Source organism: Vipera berus (genome assembly GCF_964194415.1).
Source record: "Vipera berus genome assembly, chromosome: 1".
In the NCBI taxonomy this organism is placed as follows: domain Eukaryota; kingdom Metazoa; phylum Chordata; class Lepidosauria; order Squamata; family Viperidae; genus Vipera; species Vipera berus.
The window spans coordinates 175,799,743-175,815,142 of NC_138202.1; the positions used below are offsets into that span (position 1 = coordinate 175,799,743).

At 35.6% G+C, this 15,400-nt stretch overlaps 1 protein-coding gene across 4 annotated transcripts in view; it reads right to left on the minus strand.

Annotated features, from left to right (window-relative positions):
* Positions 1-1,799: 1,799 nt before the first annotated feature.
* TRAK2 (trafficking kinesin protein 2) overlaps positions 1,800-15,400 on the minus strand; it is a 35,744-nt gene continuing 22,143 nt past the window's right edge. For 3 of the 4 annotated variants that reach the window (XM_081313039.1, XM_081313041.1, XM_081313040.1), the window contains 10 exons: positions 14,699-14,777; positions 13,569-13,699; positions 13,371-13,445; positions 11,903-12,040; positions 10,456-10,532; positions 9,299-9,502; positions 8,387-8,685; positions 7,178-7,453; positions 5,621-5,720; positions 1,800-5,327 (listed from right to left, as the gene is read on the minus strand). In XM_081313039.1, the coding sequence (XP_081169165.1) occupies positions 4,655-5,327; positions 5,621-5,720; positions 7,178-7,453; positions 8,387-8,685; positions 9,299-9,502; positions 10,456-10,532; positions 11,903-12,040; positions 13,371-13,445; positions 13,569-13,699; positions 14,699-14,777 (2,052 nt within the window). In that variant the 3' untranslated portion in view covers positions 1,800-4,654. The remainder of the gene's footprint in view (positions 5,328-5,620; positions 5,721-7,177; positions 7,454-8,386; positions 8,686-9,298; positions 9,503-10,455; positions 10,533-11,902; positions 12,041-13,370; positions 13,446-13,568; positions 13,700-14,698; positions 14,778-15,400) is intronic. The other variant, XM_081313042.1, reaches the window with a different exon arrangement.

Here is a 15,400-nt window from a genome sequence, read left to right on the forward strand (position 1 = left end):
TTACTTCATAAAAGATACTGAATGACTTGTATTTGAGCAAAGTATACAATGAATACACACAAACACAGTTACTCCTAATACCTTGAGTTTCTACTTTCTATTATACACGGTGATATGGTTGGTGGGAAGGGATTTTCAGCCAGTAGTCCAAAATACATGAAAATTACCAGGTTGCTTACTCAAGGTCTTCCAAATGACTTCTATTTTTTGATAGATGAAGAAAATGGAACATTGTTGATTCCTCCAGACTTTCTGAGCAGACCTATGCTTGAGGGAATGGAAATCGTTGGTACCAAAGTACGGACAAATAGGATTCCATTCACTGCTGGTAGAAAGTGGTGTTGCAGGACAACTGCTGGTGGCTAATAGCATTCTATGTGGCGGTCTTGCCCCCCCACCCTCCAATTTAATGTCTGAAAGAAGTCACTAAGTCTGCAAAGGATACTTCCTTCTCTGTGTGATTACATTAAGTTGTATTCCAAAAGAAAGACAATTGTGATAGATTAGGTGGAATAAAACATCCTGAATGTTTATCTTTAAAAAGTTTTTAGAATGCAAATAATTTTATTTAAAATATTTCCTATTAATTTGCAAGATGAATTGGGTTAAAAGAATGTTTTCAGTTTGGACTGATCGTCCCCCACTACTTTCTGCCAAAAATAGACCTTTCTAAAGTCATTCATGCTCTAATTATCTCCAGATTATAAACTGTACTATGTTCTATACAGGTGTGGCCACCCAAATATCCAGAAATTGCAACTGAAACCAAATGTGGTAACTTTTCATCAGGTTGCACCTATTTTGTTTGAATACTAAATTCAATGATTGCCACTTTATCTCTACCTGAAGCTTATTTTGCATTCCCCAATTCTATGAAGTTTGATTGTCACCCATAAAGTCTAATTCTTCAGTCATTATGGAATAGTCTACCAACTAAGAATATTGTATTGTATTTAGACAGTATACATAAATCTGTCACTTCAAGAAAGTGCTTGGTTCAAATAGAAGTCTTGCTTTTAATTATTGTTAATCTGTTATGATCAAGATTGTTTGTCTAGAGTAGACTATTAGAGGCTGTCAAATGTTTTTACTTACTGTATTAGTTTAAATTTATTTAAATATTGGTAATTCTTTTTTGCCATTAGTTTTATTTATTTATTTATTAATGGGACTTATATCCCGCCCTATCTCCCGAAGGACTCAGGGCGGCTAACAACAACAAAATTAAAGGTCTCTGTACAATAAATTAAAATTAAAAATTAAAATAAATTAAAGATTAGAGTTAAAATTGTAAACATAATTAAAATCCCTGTCAGTCCAGGTCAGCCAGGTAGAAAAGGAGTGTTTTGAGGCCGCGGCGAAAGGACTGGAGATCTTGGGCCATCCGAAGCTCACGGGGGAGCTGGTTCCACAGGGCTGGCGCTCCCACAGAGAAGGCTCTTCCCCTGGGGGTCGCAAGCCGACATTGTCTAGCCGACGGTACCCTGAGGAGGCCTTCTCTGTGTGAGCGTACTGGGCGATGGGAATTCGTTCCCAGCAGCAGATGGTCCTGCAAGTATCCCGGGCCTAAGCCATGTAGGGCTTTAAAGGTAAGTACCAGCACCTTAAATCTCACCTCTAGGAACAGAAGCATACATTTTTAAATACATAAAAATTACGTATGCATACAAGAAAACATACCATCAAAATGTGTAAAAAGATGGGTTTTATTATTTTTATTATCAAGCTTCAATTTTATTATAATATGCAAAAACAACCTGTCACTGATTATAACCTTAAGAAATGCAAACTCTAAGGTGAAAGCCAAAAAGATATAATATCCTTTATTATATGTTGAATTACAGCTATTTCTTTCTCAAATGAAATGCATTTCAAGTATTGCCTGCAGAAAAAAATGACATCTATATTTGCATATTAAAATAGATATATTTGTTTTTTTTTGTTTTTTTAAAAAAGCATTCTTTTCATTCAAGGAGCAGACTGAAGCATACATATTGTTATGAAACATATAAAGAATTTAGATTATAATGAAATATTTACCAATATTGTTTTAAATGACATGAGCAGCTATTTCTTCATGAAAAATTGGCACTCAAATATGGTAGCAAAGTACATATGAAAGTGATCATATTCTTCTAACGATTCTATAGGGTTGTTATTGTTAGCTGTATCAATCTTGCAAGATAGGTCATTCATTATAACAGCAGCTATCTGGGATATAATGTATTTTTTGTAACTATATTGATTGTTATTTCTTTATCTGTTTTCTATTTCCAAGGCTCATTTTTTAAAAGAGCTTTGGCACAAAAGTACTGCTCCTCTAGCTCCCAGTTAATTTTTTTTGAGAGGAGAGTCCTTAGGCATGCTATAAAACTACCAGTAGCTTTTTCACTTTAGAGGTAAGTAGATTTAGATTTTTCTGCTACTGGTTGCACACTCATTACTAATACAGAAGGTAAAAAAATGTAAGCCAACCCCAAGTAAAAAAAAAAAATCAGAATATGACAATCCATACTTGGAAAAAAATGGGAAAAAAACCCTTTTCAAATAAAGATGTATTTACTGAATAATTTTACAAAATTTTATAGGATATGGTTCAACAGAAATAAGTCTGATTTACAAGGTCTTGTTATCAGTGGCAGAAGAAAACCTCATTAAGTCAGACTTTCTTTTGAGCCATTCCAATACAAATAATTTAAAAAGACAAAGATATGAAATCCCATTAGGAATGCTCATTCAAAATCACTACGATTTAAGACAAATTTACATAATATATAAAACTGACATGCATCAAATCCACAGTAGTTGAAATATTGTGCTTGATTCCCTATAGTTACTACGGATTATCTTGAAGAATGCTTCTGTTTCATTACCCAGGTTTTTCTGTCTATATAAAAATGTGGCAGGCTGCTTTGGAACCCAACTTAAATATTCCCTATTATTTATCTTGCCAAGGAAAGCAACTTTTTAAACATCACAAAGGATATGCATTTTACAAGCTTTACACACTTAAAAAATTAAAATAGAATTTAAATAGAATTAACCCGTATATAGAAGCTTAAAATAATACATTTTTACTATTTACAAGCACCATTTACAATTTAGTAGCTGCAACCAATGATGCCAAGCTCATTGATTGATACCAAGACTGAATTGATAAGCTACTTGCATGGCTGTTTGTAACCTTGAAAACATTTGTTTAAAGGAATCCTTCTGAACCGGTCACCTAGAATGCCTATTCAAGGGGGGGAAAACGCTTACATTTGATTCATTGATATATAAAGCTACCTGGATCGTTTAAATCCAGTCTGTTTAGTATTTCTGAATGCATCCTATGATCTCTTTAACTAATATAGAGAATAGCCTTATAAAACCCACAGATAAATGATATAGTTACTTTCTGTGCTTAATTTTCAAACCATTCAGCTTTTATCTTCATCATCTCCTGTTTGATCTATGGCAAGAAGGCTATATTTGCTCATCATAACCATAAATCAAGCAGCTTAGCGCAGTCATGACACTCTTTGCAACTATTTTTGATTAGCAATTAATTGAGCAAGTGAGATGTGCGTATTTTAAGAATCTCTTCCTTCGGTTATCCAAATATAAAAGAAAAATCTGAGTCACTTGTGCCTTTTCTCTTTCCTATTTCTGCTTCACATTCAAAGCTGTCCCACTGTGCTCATTTTGCGAAACACAAAATCCTGCTTCAGAAACATCAAGCTTGGAATTTATCTTAGACTTAATTATGAATGGCAATTCTTTGTCTACTGCAGCTTGAATAGCTATCATTCTGTTTCACATTAATACAATAAGTTGTACCTATTATTTTGTAAATCTCGAGGTTTCTCCCTGAAAACTGCACCTTAGCTTCCCAAGAATCCGAAAATTGTTATTATAACATTTTAAAGATAATTTTTATTAACTACTGATTGTTCCAAAGGTATGGAATTTTCTCCAAGATTATTCCAACATCAATATGGTAAACATTTTCCAAATACAGCTATGTACAGAGTAACAAATACTTTCTTCCTTGCCAAACATATCCCCCCCATATATACAACCTCCACAAAGCACATAAATTTGACTGCTTTTTTAAACATTTGTTTTTTTGTTTGTTCAACATATTATATAGTTATTTTGCACTCCTAGATTTCTCCTAACGTGTGAGATTGCTTAATAAAAGAATATTGCACCTGATCTTTCTACATTAGAATAAATATTTCTTCTCTACAAACAGATTGCACCTGTTATTTGAAGAATGTACTTCCTTACAATCATCTATAACTTTAGATGGTCTATTTATGTACATGGATCTCTTGGATGACATCCAATAAAACAGATTCTAAAATAAAGTTGCATAGACATTGGCTTGTTCTTTTAATATCAATGGTAGAAAATATATTTGTTTGCCTTATTTCCTTTTGATCATGACCACGTTTTTTCAATCATTTCAAGACTAAATTTTGTTTTTCTCTATATTTTCTTCCTTTCTTAATTTTTACAATTTTTTTATGCTGAGCCTCCCACATCCCATTTAGCCACCTACCTTTATCATTCAACCATCTTATGTTTAATGCATCCATTTTTACTAATCTATCTTTCCCTTTCAAAACATTTGTTTCCCAACTAAAAGTGTCTGATGCTAAAAGTGTCAGTCCTCTTTCAAGACTCCCATTGTTGTGGAGGATGTGCTTACTGGGCCTGCAAGTGCTCCAATCAAGACGGGAAGACTGTGGTTCCTTCTCAAGCCCCCCATCAAATTGCTGCCTGGACTAACATACACTCCTGAGCCTTGTCTTCGGAGACAGCTACTTTCCCTCTGACTCTTTCTATAACCCCCTGCCTCAGGCTGTTTGACAGCCCTAGCAATCCCCAGTTTCTTTAGCCTCTCTACCAGATTGATCTTCAGCTGTCTTGCATCAGAAGAATTTGAGGGCTTTTGTCCATACAGCTCATGTAGTAATGTTTCAGCTGGTCGAGAGGCCAAAAAGTTTTCAGACACAGACGCTCGAGACTCAAAAGAGGGAGGAGAGGAACAAGGGGAATGCAAAGGAGAATTTGGAGGTGTCGAGGGCACAGCAGGTATCTTGGAATGATGAAGCAGTGGTGCTTCAAGTTGGACTGGACTGTTATAAACTGTGGCTGAGATGCCTCGTTCTTGCAAAAGCTTTGCTAAACTTCTAGTACTACTGAAGGTGGTAGTTGAATCTCTTCTGTTAGTAAGGAATTCTCCGGTACTAAGCTTATACAACATGGGTGGAGCGCTTGTAATTACACTGCTTGTACTGCTACAACTTCCAGAGCACAAAGGAGAATACAAAGTACTGAAAAATAAAACAAGAAGATAAAGCACATTAAATATAGTTATTAATAACTTCTGTAGAAAGTGCAAAGGGAGGAGGGAAGGAGATATTCAGTATTCAAGGTCAGAACCTCTGTACCCTGCCAATTTTAGTTCTGCACTACATTGTACATAACCTTTATTTTCACTGCTTTCCAAAAAATTGAAATGTGAATACTGCTAATTTAATTAATATATAAAGTGTATCAACTAGATGATCAATTCCAGATTGCCTGAATATGACCAACTTTTAAGAGTAATAGAAAACCTCCTTACCTGGGTGTAACCTGTGTGATATCAGATGGATGAAGTATTCTACAAGTCGTAAAAGTAAATGTAGAGTTTGTAGATGAAAGACATTTTCCTGGATTGGAAGCTACAATGCAAATTATAACATATATGCTGAGAAGGAGATGAGAAGCATACTAGCAGGCTAATGAAAATCTGAATTAATGCATAATTAATTTAGTAATTCAATGCAAATATATGAAAGAAAACATGATCTTCTACATTACTTTAAATCATCTTTTTAACATGATGCCTAAGGCAGATAAATTAAGACTCTTAAAACTCAACATTTTGCTATTTTAGAATGGGCTACTGTGAATATGGCAATTAGGAAACAGTTGAAATATTCTTCCCCATTTGTTAATCATAGTTTAAAATGTGGACATGTTTAAGCATCCTACAGCTCTTTTTTGGTCCAAATCCCACTTTTGCAATTAGTAGTGTTTAAGGATTTGTTCTAATTAATTTCAAAAGCTGGATTAATTCTATTTGTTAATGATAGATAAGTATCATGCCAAGATCAGCTTTACCTATAATTAAATCAAGTACAGATAGTCCTTGGCTTATGATCACAATAGAGCCCAAAAATTTCTGTTTCCAAACAAGACAGTTGTTGAGTACATTTTGCCCCATTTTATGACCTTTGCCACAGTTAAGTGAATCACTGCAGTAACATGGTGGTTAAGTGAATATGGCTTCCCCATTGACTTTGCTTGTCAGGTCACAAAAGGAGATCACATGATCCTGGGATACTGCAACGTTATAAATATGAGACAATTGTCAAGTGTCTGAATTTTGATCTCGTGACCACAGGGATACTGTAACAGTTGCAAGTGTGAAAAATGATTAAGTCACCTACACAAATATTTATAAGTCAAGAACTACCTGTAGAGAGAAATTCAGGAAGAAGCCAATCTCATGGTCACACTGTAAAATTACTATTATTTGAGCACTAGCTCAACATTGTCTTTCTCAACATCTACTTTACTGTACTAGTCATTATTCTTGACTGAATATAAGGCTACTGTTTCTTTCTACAAAAGTAACACATAAAATCACTTTCCTCAATAAAATAGTGACTAAAACATGATTCAGACTTTAAAGTTTTCAAGTTTAATTATACATAAGCCTCGGTTTATATTAATGGAAGAAAGTTACTGCAAGTAAGCTTGATCATTGAAAGTGTCTGCCTAATTTGGCAGGAATCTTTCCAGCTCGTCCTCACATAACAGTGTAGCCCATTCAAGAGGTTTCTGAATTCTCTCTCTCTCTCTCTCTCTCTCTCTCTCTCTCTCTCTGTGTGTGTGTGTGTGTGTGTATCTTAAGAGAGTGGAAAGTATGTTTCTACAGCTTCCCTTTTGCAAGTGGGATAGAATTCCACACATTTCTCAAAAATATATAGCTTCCTATGAGAACTGAACTGCTTTAACAGGACTGATCACACACCATAAAAGAATAAGTAAAAATTGATCTTCAGCAGATCTACAACAGTTGGTGATTAGAAAATTCAACAAAAATTGTAATGGTCATGCCACAAATCCTTACCTGCGTGAGGAACTGTTGCTAATTTAACAAGTGGGAGGAAAATTCCTGGCACTGACTTTGGCACTGTCTGTTTACTTTCCTCCTGTAAAGAGGGCTGCACTTGGAAGGTTATACCTTCATCCCTTTCTTCTTCGTCTTCTTCCAAATCAGAAAGGTAATAAACATCCTCCTGAGACAGTGGTGCAAAATCTTTTGTGACAACGCCAGGGCGAGGGTCAAGAATTGTACCTAGGTTGGGCTGAGCTAGCTGTTGCCAATGAAATAGGGTCTGAGAGCCTGGAGAAGTACAAATCACAAATGTCTTAATACTTAATACTCCATATGTCTTAATACTTGGCAGCCAACTAAAGAAGTATTAATTGGGAGCTTGAGACTGCCGCATATAATGCAAATTGGTAGGATTTTGTAAAACAGTAGCAAATCTAGAAAGGACCTTTCCACTTGTGGATCCTTCAGATTTTAAATCAAAGAGGTTTTACTTTGAAACAGAAAATTATGATTTGGGTTAAACCTTCACTCATTTATTTTCCTTCAGTGAATATTTAGATAGCATTTTTAATGGACTAAACAAGAAGCCAAGTGGTAAAGATGCTTGCCTCCCACTCAGAAGGTTTAAAGTTTAATACTAAGTAGCAGCAGATGTTTCTCTTTCAAGACATAAACAAAAAAATATCTATGGTAAACCCCATGTAGGCATCAGGAAGGGCATTGAGCCAGGAAATGCTCAGTTCCGTTCAGTCACCCTGATTCTACCCCGAATTAAGGGATTAGTCATAAAAAGAAAAAAAAATGGACTAAACAGCAGCAATTTATTTGCTTGTTAACAGTTTATTGTTTCTGTTCTATTGTAAAAATGTGCTTGGATGTGGATTATTTTCAGTAACGTAAGTTGAGGTGTGAGACACAGAGCTCTATAATAAGGATTAAAAGCTGAGGTACGTCAGGCAGAAAAACCAAAAGGTGTAAAATTGCATTCAATGGTTTCCCTTTAATACATATAATTTGGATGCAAAATAAACAGAAACAGAACCAACACCCATTTGTGGCACAGCACAAACTTATATCTGGAAGTAATCTGAGAGATAATGAATGATCAAGAACTGATCCTAAGGCCAGGATACAAAGTAGCCAATGGAAGACACCCGCAATAGGCTCACAGTGAACTGTGATTGAAAACAGTTTTGTGTTTTGTGATTGTGATTACCTTACCTTCAAGGGGTTTGACGATTTGCAATTTCTCTGGGAGAAGGGACCGCATGCTGGTAGAAGATCCAGAGAAATCAGCACGTTCTGAACTGCTATTCACTGAAAAACAGTTCTCTACTGGTGTGCTACAGCCAGTGAGTTCTTCCTTTTGGTCATCCAGCAAAAGTATCTTACGCTTCCATTCTTCTTCAAAAAACCATTTTTCACTTAGGTAGTTCTGACAACGGAGATTAAGTTTATGTAAAGCAGTGGCTACATCATCTTCTGAAGGGATACCTGCGTGGCTTAGCTTCTGAGTTTCCCTATCAAAATACAGAATTAAATATTGCATTAATAGGACATAAACTGGTATTGTCTAATTTTAGCACAATTTTTATTTTTGTAGATGATATAGAAGCATTTATAATGTTACATGTTGCTGGAGGTACTACTACTACTACTACTACTACTACTACTACTACTACTAATAATAATAATAATAATCTGCTCCTCTGGTAGCTACTGTAAAGTGATTTGTGCTAAGCTCCATCCTGTCCCTGTTGTCTCCTAACTGTGTTGTCTCCACCCACAGTGAAGAGAGTTGGGTGAAAACTCCATGAAGGAAATCTGGGTAACAGAAGTAAAACTACATTTTCTTTGTTGCTTCTTCATGTTCTAAACTGATGTTATTATACTACTTGACTGATGCCAAAATGCTGTCCGTGGCAGGCACAACATTAAATTACTGATAGGAAAAATGGTTATATGCAGCCTTCTACTCGATAGTCCTCAACATATATGTTGAATAAAGCATAAGAAAAAAAGCAGAATTTGGCTTAAAAACTGCTGTCAATTCCCCCCTCCCCCCCCCCAAAAAAGGCAGTTGTGCAGAATATAAGATAGCCAATTAAAGCTCAAACACTGCTGTTTCCTTACTTGGAAACATCCTCTGGGCTGGCCTTTAGAGTTTGAGGTCCTTTTCCTTCCACATATTGCAAGCCAGAATGAAAAGGCTTTGCTGTCATGACAACACTTGAACGATTAGATCCTGGAATGGACAGTGAAACAGGACACGAAGCAGAACGGCCACGCATATCATTAGCAAGTTTAACAGTATCAAATATACGTTTCTGTTGAATCCTAGGGAAAAAGGGAAAGTGACCATGAATACAAAAACCTTGTCTGGATAATAAAAACATCTCCCCAGTTGCTGAAACAACACTCATATGAGAAGAGATGGACCAGTAAATGGCTGGGTGGTACCAAAGATCCTGCGTGCTTTTGAAAGCAGAACAGGAACAATGCATACAAAGTGATGCACGTATTTCTCCTTTCACCATCTCATTTTGATAGGCGGGCTTTATCTCACCCATTTATTTACAGTATGGGAGTTACAGAAACAAATGCACTTTGTGCACTGAGAGATAATGGGTCCTATGTGTGATTTATGCTGCAGCTCCTTCCACTTTTAACTTTTTTAAGTTAGCCTATGGATTGAGAAGTAGCGGTGTAATATATCCGTGTGCCAAGAAACCTTAAGGAAATTATTGCAAATGTTCTCCTAATATGCAGTAAAAGATACAAAAAATGACTACACAATTTTCTAATGGAAATCACATAGAGGGCAATTAGCTTATATGCCTGAAAAAAAGTTGTGAAAATAAAAATGTAGCTGGTAATTTTTCTAATGAAAGAAAACTAGCCTTGTAATTACTGGAACTGCGTATGTTCTTATCTTAAAATATTATGGAATAATCTTTCAGAGTTTAGCATGAATTAAACACAAAGGATTTGATTTTAGCTTGCATTCATTAAGAGTGTAATTAACAAATTGCATAATAGCTTTATATATATATATATATATATATATATATATATATATATATATATATATATATATATAGAGAGAGAGAGAGAGAGAGAGAGAGAGAGAGAGAGAGGGAGAGAGTATATTACTATAAAATAATAAAGGCTATCTATGTGGAACTATATCAACTTCTCTTAATATTATACTATAATATTATAGGGAAGAAGCTCTACAGGAGAACCCGCAAAACAGGTTAAGGGAAAAAAACCACAAGAACTGCACCTACTTTTGTTTAGACAGCGATTCCTCATCCAAACTTAGCACTTTCCGCATTGTTCCCTCGATTTCTGCTGCCAGAGATTCCTTCAAATTTAAGACAGTGGGAATTAACAAGTTTCTTAAGCTCAGTTTACAAAATAATTAAGAGCTACAACAATTATTACTTCTTTTGAGGAATCTCCAATTAGGACAAAATAAGTACCTAATTTGGAATAATTAGGAAATCAGTACATTCATATCCAAAAGTTTCCTCATCCTCGTCCTCTTGCTAAATATGTTAACAAAATGTAAAGGGTGCCAAAGTAATTGACAACTATAATTCAGAACAAAGACATTTTTCTAAAGAGATATTTATTGTATTTTCATTAAAAAATGAAGTACAATAGGAACCAGTAGCTTTATTAAAAACCATTCAGAAGTGATTTTGACAGCCTGTCCGCAGCACTACTTTGGCAATTCATTGCTTAATTTCTATAGTACAGTCATATTGAGTTTTTTTCTACAACAATAAAAGAATGAGGTAATTCCTAGTATCCACAAGAATTGACTGTTCATTAGGATGGCATTCTTGATATAAGCCTATCCCTGCCAGGAAGGTGTGGAATGTCATGACACACTGAGAAAAGGAGCAGGGCTTCTGCCACTGTAACGCTACTGGTGTTATTCTGACTATCCTGCTTAAGAGTAAATTTGCTGTTTAATCTATTTATGTAGCAATAAAATATTTCATACAATATTTCTTTACAATAAATGCCAAAAGAAATTAGCAGGTATTACAAGTGGACAACTACATAGAAAAATTGCAACTGATGTTAATACAGATGAGGAAATGTAATTTTTCTAGTTTTTTATGAGTTGTATCAAAATGTACATGTTCTAATGTCATGGCAAACCACATGTTCAAATAAAACATAGCTTCCAAAGACGTATGTTCCCAACATTCTTTTTTTCTTAAAAGGGGAAAAGTCAGCAAATATAATAGACATCTTTAACAAGCAGATAATCAAAGGTCTCTCCAAGGAATCTGTTCCTTCCATTTCCCTCAGAATTCAGAAACTGACACACAACAGAAAAAAAAACTGCTTGAGAAGTTTATAGGAGACTCTTTTATAATGAGAGTAAAGTCAGAAGGAGGTGGTGGACACAAATCTTAGTTTCAACTCTAGCTCAAGCAGCGTAGTGTTTCTTCCAGCTCACAACAATAAAATTAAGAAAGTCACATTAAACAAGAAGTGTCAGGCCTCGTTCAATACAGCATTGCCTTCTTTGTTCTCCAAATGAAAGAAATTACTCAGCCATTATGGAATAAAGTGGGATGTAGATAAAGAAGCTAAATTTAGAAAGGATCACCGGTGTCAACTTCCGCAGAACAGTTTGAGTTTGCCCTTGAAATTTTATTGGCAGGATGAAAGAGCTTAACTAATGAAATCTGCTAGTCAGAAAGCTTGAATTACCACAGGAAATGCTCCACACAACTGGGGTCGACAGTGAAGGGCAGCTTGGCTTGTTTTACTGCGCAATCCTTTCACTTCTTCTTGGGACTCATGCAGCATCCCCAGACATTCCACGTTCCGCTCTTGCACTTCATGTAACTTACAAGAATAGAAAAGGTCAATCATTTGCTCAGCCGTGAGAACGGTAACTTAACAAACGTCTCACTTAACCAACAGAAATTTTGGGGACAATTGCGTATAATAAATAGAAGATAACCAATTACCATTAGAAAATGACAACTGTACTAATGAAACACTTAGTGTGGCCGAAATACGTTAACAGCTGCTAAAAACACAAGATACAATAAATGCTATATAAATTATTACAGTATCCTCCTCCCCCCCACCTCCAAAAAAAGCCAACAGCCAGCATGGCACGGGGGCTTTCTCTTTTCTCCAGAGCGTTTCTTTTCTGCTAGGATAGAATTGAGGGAAGCACAAGGAGCTGCCAGAAAGAAGAGGAATCTATTCTGGTAAAACTAGGAATAATAACATTGGATGCAATCTTAATTTTTAAGTAGTGCTCTAAACTTATTTGCATGTAATATATAAGGCCAGAAACCTATCGCTACTATATAAAATATTAGGTCTATGTGCCAGATTCATGGCATAAAGTATACATTAGCCACAGTCTCTTGAAGGCTTTACGCTGCCTTAAGATCCACCAAGGTCTTCTGGCTATACTTAAGGGACAATCAAAAGCCTTTCAAGGAAGAGATGAAAGCAGGCATGTTGAGCCTTTTAGCAATAGAGAAGCAACAATTCTGCAGAAGTCTGGTGTTACCAACCAGTGAATTCTGCCTCAACACAGACATATACAGAATTGCACCATGAACCATTTGAAATACGTTTCATGGCTTCTTTCTCCTTCCAATGTTCCGGCCATAATATTCTGGCAGTAGGAAAAATGTTTAAACAATGAATAAAAATTAATCTGGATTCTTTTTTTAAAAAAAAATCTGTTTTTTCTTCTCTGTGGGCGCTCCGGCTTTATGGAACCAGCTGCCGGTCGAGCTCCGGATGGCACCGGACCTTCGCTCCTTCCGACGCGGTCTGAAGACCCATTTATTTGAACAAGCTGGCCTGGCCTGATGGGGGATGTTAGGGTTTTTAATGGGGTTTTTATACTGTTATTGTTCTTATCTGGGCGATTATTTAATTTTTTAATTTTTGTATTCTCTATTTATATGTGCCCTGTTCACCGCCCTGAGTCCCTCGGGAGAAGGGCGGTATACAAATACAATAAATAATAATAATAATATGTTAAACCAAACCAAAGTGAATGGCACCCGAATCAAAGCTGTGTCCCAGAAATTCTCCATCAATATTCAGGAAAAATCTGAATATTCTCATGTAAAATATTTACATTTTATTCTTTTTTCATATTTGTTCTCTACATCAAAAATGGGAAAGTAGATGGCATCAATACCTCTGCTGTCAGCTGTTTCTGGGCATCTTTAGAAGCTTGCAGATGCAGCTTCAATTCTTCTTTTTCGATTACATGCTGAGGGTATATAAAATATGATTATTTAATCCTATATGAACTCTGCTAGAGGTATTAACTTCTTACTACAAGTAATGGTTTGACTTTCACCATTTTTCTTCTCTGAACTTTGTGCACATCTACCTCTTTGATCTTATGCTGAAGATCAACAATTTGAGATAAGAGGGATGAGATTTCCTCCTGGTAGTGAATCAGTTCTTCATCCTTCCTCATCAGTTCTTCACTCATTCTTGCAATCTGAGCATTTGTTTCCTCTAAAATATATAGCAAGATACATGCTTTGTTAAGAGACCAGCAGCATATCATCCTTTCTGAAAAACAAACTCCTTAAAGCCTTTCATAAAGTTATTTTAAGCAAAATCCCCCCCAAAAATGCAAACTAAATAAGTGTGCCTGCTTGAATCGTAGGTGTCCACAACAAGGATTCTCCATTAATCAAGTTTTTAAAGCCAGTCCAAAACTCTGGTTTTAATACCCTACTTAATAGCAAAGGTAATTTGCTATTAACCTAATTTGAAGGCAAGTGGATTCACAATTAATAACCATATTTAAAGACTGGCAGATAAAAGGTATGGGGAATTGAACGATAGAAAAAAATACAGTTTAAAAGTGTACATGTTTCTATTCACATATAAATTTTAAATTGGGGGATTTATTACCTGCTAATTATTTGAATTACAACCCCTTGCACTCAAGCAAGTATGGCCAAATATGGGGGATGATATAAATTGAAATTCAATTATATGCTGAAGGACCCTGAAATAACACTATCAAGCTATGAAGACCTGCCATGATGCTTCTAGCTTGCCTACAGTTACGAGGGGGGAGGGAAGGGTTAAGGTTTGGCATTCACAAGTGGTTTCTATCAGTGTGAGAGTGGAGGTTACAGAAGAGATGTTTTGGCAACAGAGGCTGTCTTCTCATGACAACTGTTCGAAGACTAATTGGACATTGTGACATGAACTATCAGAGAGGGGTGCAAAGGTTTTACTCTTTTAATTATCTTTTTCCCGCCATATTGCCAGAGCTGGAATTCCTTCTACAGTACTGGTATGCTATGACTAATAAAGTTTTACATTAGAGGTTGCAATGTCTCTGGTGGATTTACTTCGTTGGGCTTTTCAGCCAGAACCATGACAACTGCCTTTTAAAGGACCGAATGAAATTAAGAATAGTACAGAGCTCAAACAGGCAGGTATACAGGTGAACTGAATTTGTATATTCTCTGTGGAAGACATGATCAAAATACTCACTTATTTCTTTAACACAATCAGTGACTAGCTGATGCTCCTTATCTTCGTATGTCATGGTTTCAGTCTTCAGATGGCATGCCTTCAAAAATTTATGAGTTTCGTTAATTTTATGAGGAACACTATAATATATTCTTTTTTTCCATTCTCTATATAACAAAATGTTCACTCTGGAATATATTTAATGTTAGGGGAGTATTTACAATCTGGCTCCAACAGAAAGTTCTTCAGAAGGATCTCCAACATTCTGAGGGAAGAGAGGAATATTTCCACTAATGGATGTCATCACATCTACACCACTGGATATAGCCCTACATTAGAATTAAAAATACGACAATCCATTGTGGCACTTGTTTCATTTAAACTAGTATCTAAAAACATAAGACTTGCTAAGATCAAATATGTAATTAGATAAGTGTCCAGAACAAATAATTCCAAAAGTAAAATATTCAAGTTCACTGCATATGTCATAAGAATCTGTTTGTCTGAAATCAAATAATGTCACCAGTATCAGTTAGAAGCATCAAAATTTTCATAACTAAATACCCCCAAATTTTCTTTCACTGGATATACATCTTTCTTACAAAATAGTGATCATGATTCAGCAACAGGAACCTTCCTCACGTGAACAATATATGGTTAAACGATCAGTCATAAGTTGAGGACTACCTGTATTAATTTTTTCTAAATATAAAGTATATAACT